The sequence below is a fragment of the Coregonus lavaretus genome (genome assembly GCF_964263955.1).
Source record: "Coregonus lavaretus genome assembly, chromosome: 7".
NCBI lineage: Eukaryota > Metazoa > Chordata > Actinopteri > Salmoniformes > Salmonidae > Coregonus > Coregonus lavaretus.
The window spans coordinates 38,999,071-39,016,379 of NC_139994.1; the positions used below are offsets into that span (position 1 = coordinate 38,999,071).

At 43.9% G+C, this 17,309-nt stretch overlaps 1 protein-coding gene across 1 annotated transcript in view; it reads right to left on the reverse strand.

Moving 5' to 3' along the window:
* Positions 1-10,846, reverse strand: part of LOC311132520 (ADAMTS-like protein 1) — a gene marked incomplete at both ends in the record, with an annotated part of 305,351 nt that extends 294,505 nt beyond the window's left edge. Inside the window, 2 exons of the mRNA XM_084165793.1 lie at positions 10,571-10,687; positions 10,823-10,846. Of these exons, the coding sequence (XP_084021919.1) occupies positions 10,571-10,687; positions 10,823-10,846 (141 nt within the window). The remainder of the gene's footprint in view (positions 1-10,570; positions 10,688-10,822) is intronic.
* Between the last annotated feature and the right edge of the window lie 6,463 nt (positions 10,847-17,309).

Below are 17,309 nucleotides of genomic sequence, written 5' to 3' on the forward strand. Positions count from 1 at the left end.
CATAAACGCTCTCCACACTCTGGAGGTGAACTGGGGGCCTCGATCAGACACTATATCCTCGGGTACCCCGTAATGCCGGAAGACATGGGTAAACAGAGCCTCAGCGGTCTGTAGGGCAGTAGGTAGACCCGGCATGGGTAGGAGACGACAGGCCTTCGAGAACCGATCCACAACGACCAGGATGGTAGTATTCCCCTGTGAGAGGGGAAGGTCTGTAACAAAATCCACGAGAGGTGGGACCAGGGTCGTTGTGGAACGGGCAGGGGTTGTAGCTTACCCCTGGGAAAATGTCTGGGCGCCTTACACTGGGCACACACCGAACAGGAGGAGACATAAATCCTCACATCCCTGGCTAACGTTGGCCACCAGTACTTAGTGCTAAGGCAGTGAACTGTCCGGCCGATACCTGGATGTCCAGAGGAGGGGGACGTATGAGCCCAATAAATGAGGCGATCGCGTACCTCGAGCGGAACGTACGTCCGACCCACAGGACACTGGGGAGGACTTGGGTCGGTGCGTAACGCCCGCTCGATCTCGGCATCGACCTCCCATACCACCGGTGCAACCAGACAAGACTTCGGTAGTATGGGAGTGGGCTCAACGGACCTCTCCTCCGTGTCATATCGCCGAGACAGGGCATCTGCCTTCCCGTTCTGGGACCCAGGGATGTAAGTGATTTTAAACACAAACCGGGCTAGAAACATAGTCCAGCGGGCCTGGCGAGGATTCAGTCTCCTAGCTGCCCGGATGTATTCCAGGTTACGGTGGTCAGTTAGAATGAGGAAAGGGTGTTGAGCCCCCTCAAGCCAATGCCTCCACACCTTTAGGGCCTGTACCACGGCTAACAGCTCCCTGTCCCCTACGTCATAATTCCGCTCCGCCGGACTGAGCTTCTTAGAATAAAAAGCACAGGGGCGGAGTTTAGGTGGTGTGCCAGACCGTTGTGAGAGAACGGCCCCAATACCAGCCTCGGACGCGTCAACCTCTACCTGGAACGGTAAAGCGGGATCCGGATGCGCCAACACCGGCGCTGAGGTAAACAGGTCCTTCAGTCTCCCAAAAGCCCTGTCCGCCTCAGCTGACCACTGCAAGCGCACCGGACCCCCCTTCAACTGCCACCTGTCCAAAACCCCGGATAAACCTCCGGTAATAATTCGCAAAGCCCAAGAACTGTTGCACCTCTTTCACAGTGGTTGGGGTTTGCCAATTACGCACAGCTGACACCCGGTCAACCTCCATCTTCACCCCTGACGCAGACAATTGATAACCCAAAAAGGAGACCGACTTCTGAAAGAACAGACATTTCTCTGCCTTGACATATAGGTCATGCTCCAACAGCCTCCTCAACACTCGGCGCACCAGGGCTACATGCTCAGCTCGGGTAGAACTGTACACCAGAATATCGTCTATGTACACGACTACTCCCTGCCCCTGCATGTCCCGGAAAATCTCATCTACAAAGGATTGGAAGACTGAGGGAGCATTCATTAACCCATATGGCATGACGAGATACTCGTAATGACCGGAGGTCGTGCTAAATGCTGTCTTCCATTCATCGCCCTCTCTAATGCGCACCAAGTTATATGCGCTCCTAAGATCCAATTTTGTGAAGAACTGAGCACCGTGTAATGACTCCGTCATAGTCGCAATCAGAGGAAGTGGATAGCTGTACTTCACTGTAATCTGATTGAGACCGCGGTAATCAATACACGGGCGCAGACCTCCATCTTTTTTCTTCACAAAAAAGAAGCTTGAGGAAGCGGGTGAAGTGGAGGCCCGTATGTATCCCTGTCTCAGAGACTCGGCGATGTAAGTTTCCATTGCCTTCCTCTCCTCTTGGGACAAGGGATACACATGGCTCCGCGGGAGGGCTGCTCCTGACTGGAGATCTATCGCACAATCCCCCTGTCTATGAGGCGGCAGCTGCGCCGCCCTAGTCTTACTGAACACCAGTTTCAAATCCTCATACTCAGGGGGAATCTGCAGTGCTGGCATTAGATTCGGACTCTCCACCGAGGTCGCCCCTATGGAAACACCCAGACACAGCCCCACACACTGAGCAGACCACCCTGTAAGAGCTTTCTCTCGCCGCGAAATAGTAGGGTCATGGGTAATTAACCAGGGAAGCCCCAGTATCACCGGATACGCAGGAGAGTCAATCAGATAGAGCTGAATCGTCTCCTCATGACCCCCCTGCGTCACCATCTTAAGAGGCGCTGTGACCTCCCTAATCAACCCAGATCCTAACGGACGGCTATCTAGGGCATGTACAGGGAAAGGCTTATCAACGGGACGGAGGGGAATCCCTAACTTTACACAGAACTGGCGATCTACAAAATTCCCAGCTGCGCCTGAATCTACCAGCGCCTTATGCTGGGAACGAGGTGCAACCTGTGGAAAACAAACAGGCAAGGTTAGGTGAACGACAGAAAGCTCTGGGTAAGTAGGGCGCCTACTCACCTGGGAGGACTCCCCAATGCCTGGCCTGACCTCACCTCCACCAGGAGACCCTCCCCAACACCTAGCCGCGGTGTGCCCTCCACGGCCACAGTTGGTGCAGGGAACGGCCCCCCTCGGGTTCCTACTCCTCCGTTCCCTAGCGCCAGCACCTCCGAGCTCCATAGGGCTCGGCTCGGAGGTGCTGGAAGGTGGAATGGGCAACCCCCACCCGGGACGTCCACGGGTAGCGAGCAGGGTGTCCAGCCGAATGGCCATGTCGACCAGCTGGTCAAACGACAAGGTGGTATCCCTGCACGCCAACTCTCTCTGGACGTCCTCCCGGAGGCTGCAGCGGAAGTGGTCTATGAGGGCCCGCTCATTCCACCCTGCATCTGCCGCTAGAGTCCGGAACTCCAACGCAAAAACCTGTGCGCTCCTCATCCCCTGTCGGAGGTAGAACAGACGCTCCCCCGCCGCCTTCCCCTCCGGTGGATGGTCAAACACGGCACGGAAGCGGCGGGAGAACTCCGCATAGGTAACAGTAGCGGCGTCTATTCTCCTCCATTCGGCGTTGGCCCACTCCAACGCCTTGCCGGTGAGACAGGAGATGAGGGCGGAGACGCTCTCGTGTCCCGAGGGAGCCGGGTGTACGGTGGCGAGGTAGAGCTCCACTTGCAGCAAGAACCCTTGACACCCGGCAGCGGAGCCGTCGTACGCCCTCGGGAGGGAGAGCCGAATCCCGCTGGGTTCCGGAAGGGGGACAGGAGGACTGACCGATGGGGATGGTCCGGTAGGTGGGGGCGTGGGTACCCCGCTGGTCTCCCATCGGTGGAGAGTGTTCATCACCTGATCCAGGGCGTGACCGATCTGGTTGATCCTGTCCTCCTGCCCACGAAGACGGTCTTCCATAATGTCCGTTGGCGCGGCTGCTCCTGCTGATTCCATAGTGGGATGTGTGATTCTGTCAGAACGCTGCGTGTGGATGTGGTGCAGGGAATCAAGCGCAGGAACCAGGGTGTTCGTCAACAGACTTTAGTATATCCAAAAACAGGAATGAGTCGCCAACCCAACCGGGTGGCACGAACAATTACGCACAACAACAACAGTGCGAAATACAAGAAAAAAGCGCACGCAGTGCGAACTCTCAAATACAAAGTTATGAGAGAGGAAACTCCTCAATGGCAACAGCTGACAATAATAATCACACATAACACCTGACCCAACACACGATAACTAAATAGGAAACAAAATCAAAGACTAACAAGGGACAGGTGTACAACCAGACAAAACCAAACAAACATGAAACATCGAACGGTGGTAGCTAGTACTCCGGGGACGACGACCGCCGAAGCCTGCCCGAACAAGGAGAAGGAGCAGCCTCGGCCGAAACCGTGATACATACATACATACATACATACATACATATAAATACATATACATGCATATATATATACTCATTCCTATTTTTTAAATATATTTTCCTTTATTACTTTCTAACCGTACCACCCCTCCCCTAATTGGAGTAAACAAGTGAACAACAACGCTTAGGTCTCTACTTTCAGCTTATACATACTATATATATTTTATGGACACAGTCTATTTTATAATATATATATTTTGTTTGTTTTTACTCCTGTCCTTCCTCTACCTTCAACCTCTCCCATCTATTTCTGATGTCCATATGGTTTGATTTCTATTTGCCATATTTTTCAAACTGTACTCTTTCACAAAAGTTATTAACTATAACCTATATAGGTTTTACAGACACAGTATATGTTACATAAGTTACGTTGTTGTTATTATTATTATGAAAGACAATTATTGTAATTTTGAAATCCGTAAAGTGAGTGTGGAAGAATTGAACAAATTATTGTTGTCTATCAACAATGACAAACCTCCGGGGTCTGACAATTTGGATGGAAAATTACTGAGGATAATAGTGGACAATATTGCCACTCCTACAGTATTTGCCATATCTTCAGTCTAAGCCTAATAGAAAGTGTGTGCCCTCAGGCCTGGAGGGAGGCAAGAGTAATTATACTACCCAATAGTTGTTAAGCCCCCTTTACTGCATCAAATAGCCAACCAATCAACCTGTTACCAACCCTTAGTAAACTTTTGGAAAAAATTGTGTTTGACCAGATACAATGCTATTTTAAGGTAAACAAATAGACAGCAGGCTTTCAGCACGCTTATAGGGAAGGACATTCAACAAGCTTGGCACTTACACAAATTACTGATGATTGGCTGAGAGAATTTGATTGGCTGTTTCTAACTCTTTATCCACATTATAGCAGGAGGTGTAAAGCCATAACACATACGTTCTTTCCAGCAGCAGACTATGATCGATAATGTCAAAAGCCGCACTGAAGTTCTAACTAAACAGCACCCACATGTTATCCTGATACTGACTGTTAGCACTTGGTGGTCTATAGCAGCTTCCCACAAGAATGTGCTTTAGGTGAGGCAGATGAACCTGTAGCTATATCATTTCAACAGTATTTAACATGTAACAATAAATTGACTGTATCTTGGTCCAATGACCACCTATCGTTTTGGAACATAGCTAGCTAGATAGCCAATGAGCTGGGTTTTACAGGAGTATGAGATGGTCCTTTGTCTGAGGAAAAGCCTGTGTATTAAGCACGCGCGCAATGCAGTTTAGTGTCCATTGGAAATCTACACAAGAAAGTGGTGCATCGCGTTACGCACAGCTGTATTTAGTAAACAAAGTTTTCTGCAAATTTTGAAAGTACAATATGGCTACTAATACTGAAAAAGCTAAATCAAAGTCCAGGTATACAGAGTTGGACGAGATTATAGCAGAAATCGACCTGGAAAGTGTCATAGAACTAGTAGATGAGGACTTAGTGAATATAGTTTAGACTCAACAGCTGAATATATATTTTTGGAAGGAGAGGACGCCACTTTAGACTGCTAAGTGAAATACGATTTTTCCTTATGTTATGCCCTGATTTGGCTATGCCATATAGCTGTGGGCTACGGTAATTCATTTAGCAGACACGATTAGCTTAGAATTCAGTGGCATTATTTTATAGTATGAAGAATACAATTGAACATAGCTGAATAAAATAGAAACGATATTTTCTCCAAATGATTTGAGGGAGTGCGCGCGTGCTGCTATTCTGTGTTGAGCGGTTAAAAGAGAAACAGGTACTCCTATATGCTAAATGTAGAGTTATTTATGTAACTTTAGTTGTGATACAAATGTTGAGCTATATGTTTTGATTTGTAATACATTCTAAGGCTGCATGATGCAAAAAAGTTGCTTGCAAGGTTCCCGAGTGGCACAGCCGTCTAAGGCACTGCAGCTCAGTACTAGAGGCGTCACTACAGACCCTGGTTCGATTACAGGCTGTATCATAACCCAGCCGTGATTGAGAGTCCCATAGGGCGGCGCACAATTGGCCCAGCATCATCTGGGTTTGGCTGGGGTAGACCGTCATTGTAAATAAGAATTTGTTCTTAACTAACTTGCCTAGTTAAATAAAGGTTAAATAAAAAAGGCATGAGCTCTGCTTTGTTTTTTGCGCAGGCTGTACACACTTCATCAGTCTCTCATTCACAATTTGACAAGCACTTGATAATGCCTCGGATTTCCCGGCTGCATCCCCTTTGTGTGGCCATAATCCCTTTTTAAAAAATCCATGCCTTTTGCGGCCAGTAGCTGTTGTTCCCTTGGGCTGAATATAATAATTACAATTCCCTTCTCCCTGATGGGTGCCGAAGCACCTCTCATTCACATGGCTCTCAGTCAGGTGATCAGGTCTTTCTCACAGGCTACAAGAGAAGACAGACACATTGGGGATGCAACTGCACGAATCCTCATCCAATTCCGAGGCGCATATTAAACTAAAAAACTGTTCACATTTACTTTTCGACAGCCAACAAGATGAGTAACGAACAGCAAAAGCACTAGCCTATATCAATCTACTATCCCCCAAAGTTGACCTATTCTGTGCAATAAATAAATATTCTAAACATAGTTTTATACGATAGATCCCAAATTAATACAACCACTTGAATCAAAAAAACTGTTTTAAGCAACAGATGAGAATGTTTAGCTTAAAATGTTGATAAACTATTAGGCTATTTCTTCACATTATAAGTGCAGCAATGCGCACACGGCAGTAGGCTATAAGTGTGAATGTTCCATTAGCAGGAAAACACCATTCTCAAAAGTGACCACAAATGCGATTATGCATGTAATGCTTTCATTATAAAGGTGAATTTTAATGGTGAAAATGATCTTCCTCAAACTTTAAACTGACGCGCTGCGTATTTATGCCAGTTAGGCTGTACACCTGTTGTAAAGCGGATTAATGTGATTCATTTTAATAAGTTATTTGGCCACTTTAGTTGTGATACAAACCTTATCAAAACATATAGGCCTTTGGGCTAGGCTACATGAGGTGTGTGACTATGATTTGAAAAAGTCGTAAAAAAAAGCATGTGCTGTTTGCCTTAAGCTGGGCGTCATTCACAAGTGAAAATATATCATTCACAAGTGATATATATCCCCATCACACTATTCTTGATTTAATCTTGTCTTTACATATACTAAATCATATATGTGGGAAATTTGTTTTGATTTAGAATGGACCATTATCATGCACCTGTCTCGAAACAGGGGCAGGTAAAAAAAAAAATACATGCACTTAAATAGCAAATGGAGGACGCTTTTCCCGTAGTTCATTTTCATGCCAGCCAGGTGGGCTATAATCCTGTTTTAAGAGAAGAAATGTGCTTAATATTAGGAAGGTTGAGAAATAAATATAGTAGGCCTAGCCTATAGAATGCTGATGGGATCCTCCTTTTTTAAATAGAGGCCATCACTCTGTTTTCTCACGCAATTGCATAGCCTATAGAAATGTTGTGCAACATGAGCTCATGGGCTCTCATGAAGTGTTTGATTAGATTTTCGATCACATTTGCATTGATGCCAGAGCGATTAGAGGGACAATAGAGTGCGGAGTACCAGGCAGTTTGTCGCGATCGTCTAACAGAGATGAGGACCAAGGCGCAGCGTTGCAGGCAAACATACTCTTTATTAGAGACACGATCAAAAAACAACAAAACGATAACGTGACAGTTCACGGTCTAACACAACAGACTAGAAACAAGATCCCACAACTACTGTGGGAAAACAGCCTGTTTAAATGTGGTTCCCAATCAGAGACAAACAGCCACAGCTGACACTCGTTGCCTCTGACTGAGAACCACACTGGCCAACATAGAAATGAACCAACTAGAACTACAACACAAATCTACACACCCTGGCTCAACATAACAGTGTCCCCAGAGCCAGGGCGTGACAGTACCCCCCCCTAAAGGCGCGGACTCCGACCACGTCAACTAAATACCACAGGGGAGGGACCGGGTGGGCACTCCGCCTTGGCGGCGGATCCGGCTCCGGGCCTGATCCCCACTCCCTCTCCAACCCCCCAAAGTACCCCTGGTCCGGTCTGGCCCCGCTGACCGGAGCTGGACTGCACACTGGTGGAGCGGATTGCTCTAGCTCCGGCGTGAAGCAGCTGACCGGTGCCGGACCAGGCACCGGTGGAACAGGCACGGGCCGTGCCGGACTGACGACGCACACCACTGGCTTGGTGTGGGGAGCAGGAGCGGACCGGACCGGGCTGGCGACGCACACCACTGGCTTGGTGTGGGGAACAGGCACGGGCCATGCCGGACTGACGACGCACACCACTGGCTTGGTGTGGGGGAGCAGGAGCGGACCGGGCTGGCGACGCACACCACTGGCATGGTGTGGGGAACAGGCACGGGCCGTGCCGGACTGACGACGCACACCACTGGCTTGGTGTGGGGAGCAGGAGCGGACCGGACCGGGCTGGCGACGCACACCACTGGCTTGGTGTGGGGAACAGGCACGGGCCGTGCCGGACTGACGACGCACACCACTGGCTTGGTGTGGGGAGCAGGAGCGGACCGGACCGGGCTGGCGACGCACACCACTGGCTTGGTGTGGGGAACAGGCACGGGCCGTGCCGGACTGACGACGCACACCACTGGCTTGGTGTGGGGAGCAGGAGCGGACCGGACCGGGCTGGCGACGCACACCACTGGCTTGGTGTGGGGAACAGGCACGGGCCGTGCCGGACTGACGACGCACACCACTGGCTTGTTGTGGGGAGCAGGAGCGGACCGGACCGGGCTGGCGACGCACACCACAGGCTCGATGCGAGGAACAGGAACAGGCCGGACCGTACTGGGGACACACACCACTGGCCCTATGCAGGGATCAGGAACGGGCCGGACCGGACTGGTAACACACCCCAGTACCTCTCGCCGTGCCTCTACACCTTCCTTCCCCTCTTCGACCAGTGGCCCCCGTAACCTGGCGGCCTCCTCTGCCAACCCACTGGGCTGCTCTGTCGCGGTCTCCTGCTGCCCCGTCGTCCACGGCGTTAGCCCCCCCCCTAAAAATTTTATGGGCTTCACTCCTATCCGTGGACCAGGTCTCCATACTTTTTGCCAGCCTTTCGCCCTTCTGCTTCCACGTCAAGCCCCTCTCTTCCTCACATGGCTTGACCCAGTCGAGGAGGCGAAGGAGATCCGCTAGAGATCTCTCAGGCGCTGGCTCCTGGACTTGCTGCTTGGTCCAGTCTTGGTGGGATCTTCTGTCACGATCGTCTAACAGAGATGAGGACCAAGGCGCAGCGTTGCAGGCAAACATACTCTTTATTAGAGACACGATCAAAAAACAACAAAACGATAACGTGACAGTTCACGGTCTAACACAACAGACTAGAAACAAGATCCCACAACTACTGTGGGAAAACAGCCTGTTTAAATGTGGTTCCCAATCAGAGACAACCAGCCACAGCTGACACTCGTTGCCTCTGACTGAGAACCACACTGGCCAACATAGAAATGAACCAACTAGAACTACAACACAAATCTACACACCCTGGCTCAACATAACAGTGTCCCCAGAGCCAGGGCGTGACACAGTTAGCAAGTTTGGTAGGCTACTAATGACCATCAGCAGCATCAGAGCTTGGAGAAGCCTAATTACCGTGACTAAACGGTCACGTGGAATTTGACTGCCATCAAGACTCGTGACCGCTGGTGTGGTAGTAATACGGTCACCGTAACAGCCCTATTTGAGACAACTTTCATTGTAAGAATATAAGGCATTTTCATGCAGGCCCTAAAATGTCATAGGACACATACTGAAAGAGTTTGTTGAATACTGGCTATAGCTGTTTTATGATTAGGACATCCATTTACTAGTTTGTGCAGCCTCTTGAGCTATCCGATCATTCAAATTAATTACCAGGATGGGCTATGACTTATTCCCTATAAGGAGACAGATGACATAAACACAATATGCAGCAGAACTCAACAGATTATTATTTTGATAAAGGGGCGTTTCCTGAAAAAACATCCAGAAAAACTAATCTAATGCTGTGTTACAAACAAGTCACTCCAAACTTAATTAGAATGAAGTGTTTATTGATTTGCACCATGAGAAATGTTGTTGGTGAAGTTACCGAGCGATGGTAGAGCCAAGCGACTATGTTCACTATGAAGACAATGCTTGGTGACCACGCCCCTGTTAGATCAGACAGCTGGCTGAGTTATTGGCTTAGAGCAGGGCTCTCCAACCCTGTTCCTGGAGAGCTCCCCTCCTGTAGGTTTTCACTCCAACCCCAGTTGTAACTATCCTGATTCAGCTTATCAACCAGCTAACTATTAGAATCAAGTGTGCTAGATTGGGGTTGGAGCAAAAACCTACAGGACGGTAGCTCTCCAGGAATAGAGTTGGAGAGCCCTGGCCTAAAGAAACATCTGTGCCATCACTGTTGACAGAGTGGAGGCCAGTGACGCAAAAAAGCCAAAAGCCCACTCCGCCCAGAATGAGGCATTTCACATCATCATCCATGTTTGGACTCACCTACCCCTCCCACTTTTCCACAACAACACACATTTGCTTATGTTACTTTGACTACAGTATAGGAGTAATGTCTGAATATTGGCTATGAATAATATTTGACATTTTGGGCAGAATTTTATACATGCTGTGTGTATTTTCTTGTGCTATAGAAAGAAAGATCTGCAAAGTGTTTTCTAGTCAGGCACTCACCTGGTCCTCTGGCTTGTGGCTTCTGGGGCCTTCATGGAGAGGCTCCTCTGGAAGATCGTCACGATGAATCAGGGTGAACTCCCTAATAAAAATGGCATCTCCATTCCCCTCCACCACCTTGGAAAAAAGTCAACTGATCAATGGCAAATCAAAGAGGTACTACACTAGAGTACATTTTTGGAATATCACATTTCATTTTTTAAATCCTTCAGCTTTAATAACAACACATTCAGTGTGTTCTCTGAATTTCACTGGACGGCACTCAAACACTGCCATGGAACAAGTAATCAAGGATAGCAAGGATGTGCAGCAAACTCTCCCTGTTATTCATTGCATGGTGTTTAACCTCTTAAGGATCTGACCCTTTTTTTTCAATTTTCGCCTAAAATGACATACCCAAATCTAACTGCCTGTAATTCGAGACCTGAAGCAAGGATATGCATATTATTGATACAATTTGAAAGGAAACACTTTTTTTTTCTTTTCTTTTTTTGGGGGGAATGGATCAGCTTAATATTGCATATAGATTGTATCTTCTATCAATGTAATTGTCTGCATCACTTCCAATCCCCCATGTTTTTCTTTTTCTTTTTTCTTTTAATTTTTTAATATATATACTCCCCTTTATTACTTTTCAACCCCACCATCCTTTCCCTACTTGGAGTAAATTAGTGAACAACAATGCCCAGGCCTCTACTTCCGGTCTATACTTACTATCTACACCTTATGGACAGAGTTAATTTTACAATAATTCTATTATATATATATATATATATATATATATATATATATATATATATATATATATATATATATATATATATATATATACATATTTTATTTATTTTTTGCTCCTGAACTTCTTCTACTCTCAACCTCTCCGATCATTTTCATGATGTCCATCCGGTTTGCTTCTATATGCCATATCTTTCTAACTGTGCTCTTTCCCAAAAGCTCCCAACATGCAACCTATATACTTATTATGGACACAGTATGCTTACATTATTAGCTATCTTTGATATTATTTGTTGTTATTTGTTATTAGTCCCATCCTTCAACTCTATTCAATACCTCCCATCTATCTCTTAACACCATCCATATAGGATTTCTATTTGCCATATATATTTCAACCGTACTGTGATGTTTTACAAAAGTTCTGAACCTTTCTATTCTCATTGCTTCTACAGATTGTGAATTAAAAATAAACATTTTTGCTAAAAGTATTATTATATTATTGATTGATTGACTATGACTTTTCAGATCACCCAGTAATGTTATCTGCAAGGTTAGTTCCAGGTAAATATTGCAATCCTTTAACCATTCCTGGACCTGTGTCCAAAAACAAGCTACAAATGGACAGAACCAAAACAATTAATCTAATTATTCTGTCTCTTCACAGCAAAATCTGCAGAGCTGGGAAGATTGTATCCCCCATATAAATAACATTCTATTGGTAGCAAGAATTTTATATAATAATTTAAATTGAAAGATTCTAATTTTTGAATCCGGTGTCGTTTTGCGTGTCAGTTCATAAACACTATGCCATGGGATCGGTACGTCAAAGATCTCTTCCCAACTATTTTGCAATCTATATGGGACGGCTGTCAATCCTTTGGTCCTTAAGTGAAACTGATATACTTTTTTATTTATCACAGTTTTCCTTAACCAATTATGTTCTTTAATGCAAGGCCGACAGACAAGTTCCTTACTTTCTCCCCCTTCCACTTTCCTCTTCCACTTTTGCGGTAAGGCTGCAATTATTTGGTTGTAATTTTGGGTAGAGCAGACATTTCCATTTGTTTTTGTTAGCTGCATGTGCGACATAACTCCACCAGTCCTACCGATGATATCATTTACGAAGATTATACCTTTTTTAAACATTCTGTAAAAAAATAAAGGTTTTTTGTCAATTAGTATATTTGAATTTAACCACAATATTTGTTGCATTATTTGTTCTGTCGTTTCTGGAGGATTAAATTGAAATTGCAACCAACTTTCTATGGCTTGTTTTAGAAATAGTGACATTTGGGAGATTATTTTACTAATTTGCTTGAGAACCAGTTCGGATTTAAGTATAACTTTTGTATGACTGAAGATTTTAGTGATAGGTCTAATGCTTTAATATTTAATAATTTATTTCCTCCGAATTCATATTCATTATATAAATATGCTCTTTTAATTTTGTCTGGCTTGCCGTTCCAAATAAAATTGAATATTTTTTTCTCATATAATTTAAAAAACTGTTTGCTAGGCGTAGGCAAGACCATAAGCAAATAGGTAAACTGGGATAATACTAAAGAGTTAATCAGGGTGATTTTTCCACAAATTGACAGGTATTTTCCTTCCCATGGTAGTAAGATCTTATCTATTTTTGCTAACTTTCTATTAAGATGTATTGAAGTGAGATCATTTATTTCCTTTGGGATATGTATTCCGAGTATATCCACATCACCATCAGACCATTTTATTGGTAAACTACATGGTAATGTAAAAATTTTATTTTTTTGTGATCCAATACGTAATATAGTACATTTGTCATAATTTGGTTGTAATCCAGAGAGGTTAGAAAATGTATCTAGATCCTCTATGAGGCTGTGGAGGGATTCTAGTTGTGGATCTAAAAGAAAACATGAATCATCTGCGTACAATGACACCTTTGTTTTTATGCCCTGTATTTCTAATCCTCTGATATTATTATTGGATCTGATTTTAATAGCTAACATCTCGATGGCCACAATAAATAGATATGCCGATAGTGGACAACCTTGTTTCACTCCTCTTGACAGTTTAAAACTTTCTGAGAAATAGCCATTATTTACTATTTTACACCTAGTGTTACTATACATGATTTTGACCCATTTTATAAGAGATTCTCCAAAATTGAAATGCTCCAGGCATTTATATATAAACCCCAGTCGAACTTTATCAAATGCCTTTTCGAAGTCTGCTATGAATAGCAGGCCTGGTTTCCCATATTTTCCATAGTGTTCTATTGTTTCCAATACTTGCCTTATATTATCTCCAATGTATCTTCCATGTAAAAAACCTGTCTGATTAGAATGAATAATATCCAACAATACCTTTTTAATTCTATGCGCTATACATTTTGCTAGGATTTTTGCATCACAACACTGAAGTGTAAGGGGCCTTCAATTTTGTAAATGGACTGGATCTTTATATTTTCCACTTGTATCCTGTTTCAGTAATAATGAGATCTTCTTCTTGAGTGTCAGATAATCTACCATTTACATAGGAGTGGTTAAAACATGCTAATAACGGTCCTCTTAGTATATCAAAAAAGGTTTGGTATACCTCGACTGGTATGCCATCCAACCCTGGAGTTTTCCCGGACTTAAAGTCTTTAATTGCATCCAGAAGTTCCTCCTCTGTAATTTCACCTTCACATGAGTCTTTCTGTGTGGCTGTTAATTTGACATTATCAATAGAAAAAAAATCTCTACAATTAGCTTCAGTTAGAGGAGATGGAGGTGACCGAAAAGAAAACAAATGCTTAAAGTACTTTGTTTCTTCCTTCAAAATATCATTTGGTGAATTATGGGTGACTCCGTCAACTGTAACCAGTTTCATTAAGTTCTTTTTGGTAGCATTCCTATGTTGAAGATTAAAAAATAATTTTGTGCATTTTTCCCCATATGCCATCCAGTTTGCTTTATTTTTATAATATATTACACTTGATCTTTCTTGAATAAGTTTCTCCATTTCTTTTTGTTTTTCCTCTAATTTATTCTGAGCCTCTATGTTACAGTTTTTATTGCCATCTATCTGTTCTGTTAGACTTTCTATTTCCTTTCTTAGTATAAACTCTTTTGACCTAAATTGCTTTTGTTTTCGAGATGAGTACTGAATTGCATGGCCTCTAAAGGCACATTTAAAGGTGTCCCATACAATAAGGGGATTCGCTGTACCTATGTTATGTTGGAAAAAGTCAGTTATAAATTCCTTTGTTCTAATTATAAATAAATTATCATCCAATAGGCTTTGATTAAATTTCCAATATCCTCGCCCACGTGGAAATTCAGTAAGAGTAATGTATATGCCTATTATATGATGGTCCGACTGCATTCTGTCCCCTATCAACACATTTTTTACTTTTGGTGCCAACGAGAATGAGATAAGAAAGAAGTCAAGACAACTAGCTTGATTCAGTCTCCGCCATGTATATCTCACTAGATCAGTATATTTAAGCCTCCATATATCTACTAGTTCTAATGTATCCATGACATTCACAATTTCCTTAAGAGCATGTGGGTGATTGTTTGTGGTGTGATTTCCTTTACGGTCCATTGAGCTATTTAAAACAGTATTATAATCCCCCACCATAATAATATTGTCTTGAGTTGCTTGCAGGCTTGATAATTTATTATATATATTGCCAAAGAATTGTGGATCATCATTATTTGGTCCGTAAAGGTTAATGAGCCATATCTGTTTATGGTCCAATAACATATTTAAAATAATCCATCAACCTTGCGTATCTATTTGGACAATTTGCACATTCGGATCGAAATTACTATTAATTAATATCATCACCCCTTTTGAATTTCTTTGCCCATGGGAGAAGTATATTCCCCCCCCCCCCCCCCCCCCATTCTTTTTTCCACGCTACTTCATCTCGAATTGTTGAATGAGTTTCCTGTATAGAATAGATATTATATTCCTTCTCTTTGAGCCATGTAAATATTGTTCTTCTTTTGTTATTATCAGCTAAGCCATTACAATTATAACTGGCTACACTTATTTCACCATACACCATAATGAGATACGAGTTATACGAACTATTTTTTTTTAAAATTATGCATATCCTATTTTCCATCATTATCAATTAATATGCGTAATAATGTCGGCAGTTCACGCATAGGATTCTAACATATAACCCGGATTGCCATTGTATTACATTTAATTCATTGACAAGCAATTATTATCCTAGCAAATCATTCCCGTGGTCCATCCCATACCCTCCCCCCAACATCCCCACCCCCCCACAACAGATGCCAGAAAAGCACACACGCACATACTCACATACTCCAACACACTCAACCCCCCTCCTCCACAATCCATCATAAAATCAGATACTCAACGGCTGTTATATCCCAGAGCCCAACTCGAGAAATAACTTGATCTACGAGTGCACATACAGTTAAAGCTGATTGAGAAAGCATACAGCTTGAGCAGAAATTGATAACAATGTGAGATTTGATTAATCTACTTAATCTATGTCAAGTCCTAGGTGATGGAGATCAGATCCACCCTCTTCACATGAGACACAAACACTCTGATCCCCTGTTGTAACCATTTTCCCAAGCATCTCCATGCGGTCAGACCTTTGATTATTTTGTGCCACCTGGGCCACAATGATAAACCCCCTCTCTGATTGTCCGAGTGTGACCCCCTCCCCATGGGTTACTGCAGCCAGTGTTGCCAGCACTGCCACTACCTGGGTGGGCGTACCCCACCGGAATCCCCACCGGGTAGGTAAAAGGTCGTCAAGGTTCTCATTAGCAGCTTTGAGAATTTCCTTGTATATTATGCTCTCCCATCAGGGGGCTCTGGCTTTGTAGGACCAACCCTGCCAGGCAGGCTCAGAATCTTGAGGGGGCGGTGCTGCTCAAGTAGGTCTCTGACCGCATTTATTTCTCTGTTTAGGCTGCATATTCACAGCAGGTCCATAAAATAGATGGGAACTTCTCTTTGGTGTATGGGTCGCTCAGGTAGGTGTCCGGGTTATAGGGTTAGGGATCTTTTCATCATGATAGGACAATTAATAATTAGATTAGATGTATACTATATTTAAAAATGTATATCCCTCATCTACACAAAATTGAAAGCTCTCTCTCACTACCCCTGCTCATAGACCCCCGGTCGGCTCTGGGATATGCAACCATTTCCCCTCTCACTCACTTAACGCCGCACCTTTTCAAACACAAAAATGCACACCACATGGTTGACTGCGGAAGAAATGGGCCGAGCGTGCAAACGCACCCGCATCCACATCTGCCGCAAGGGGGAAATGACGCCAGAGAGAACACAGGACCAACCACAACAACCATCCGCCAAAACAACAACCTCCCGCCAAAAAAGCCATGTTCTAATTATTTGTATTTAAAGATGTATTATTCTGCTTGTTATATCGTTTTATCCTTTTATAAAATACTATACTTACTATAAATGTTATTTAATATTACAAAGGAAAGACTTTGAAGTTTGTGGAAATATGAAATTAATGTAGGAGAATACAACACATTAGATCTGGTAAAAGATTTTTAAAACAATCTTTTTATTATTTTATTTTTTTAAATCTTTGAAATGCAAGAGAAAGGCCACAATATAATATTGCAGTTTAGACACAATTTAGATTTTTTGCCACTAGATGGCAGCATTGTGTGTGCAAAGTTTCAGATTGATCCAGTGAAGCGTGGCAATACTGGACTATTTTTGTATCAAGTCTGCCCAAATGTGCCAAATTGGTAAATTGATACATTTTCAAGTACATAACTATAGAGAACATACAAAAATGATATGGTAATACAAAATATAAGTTTACAAACTCCCAGGAATGTCATACATGATGGATCATTAGCTCATACACCAACTTTCAGACATGTAGATGGCCGGGCGGGGTGGGTGTGGAGCTGGGCGATTCGGGATGCTGACCTTCTAGGCAGAGTTGCAAAGAAAAAGCCATACCTCAGACTGCCCATCTTAATCTTTTCTTTTTATT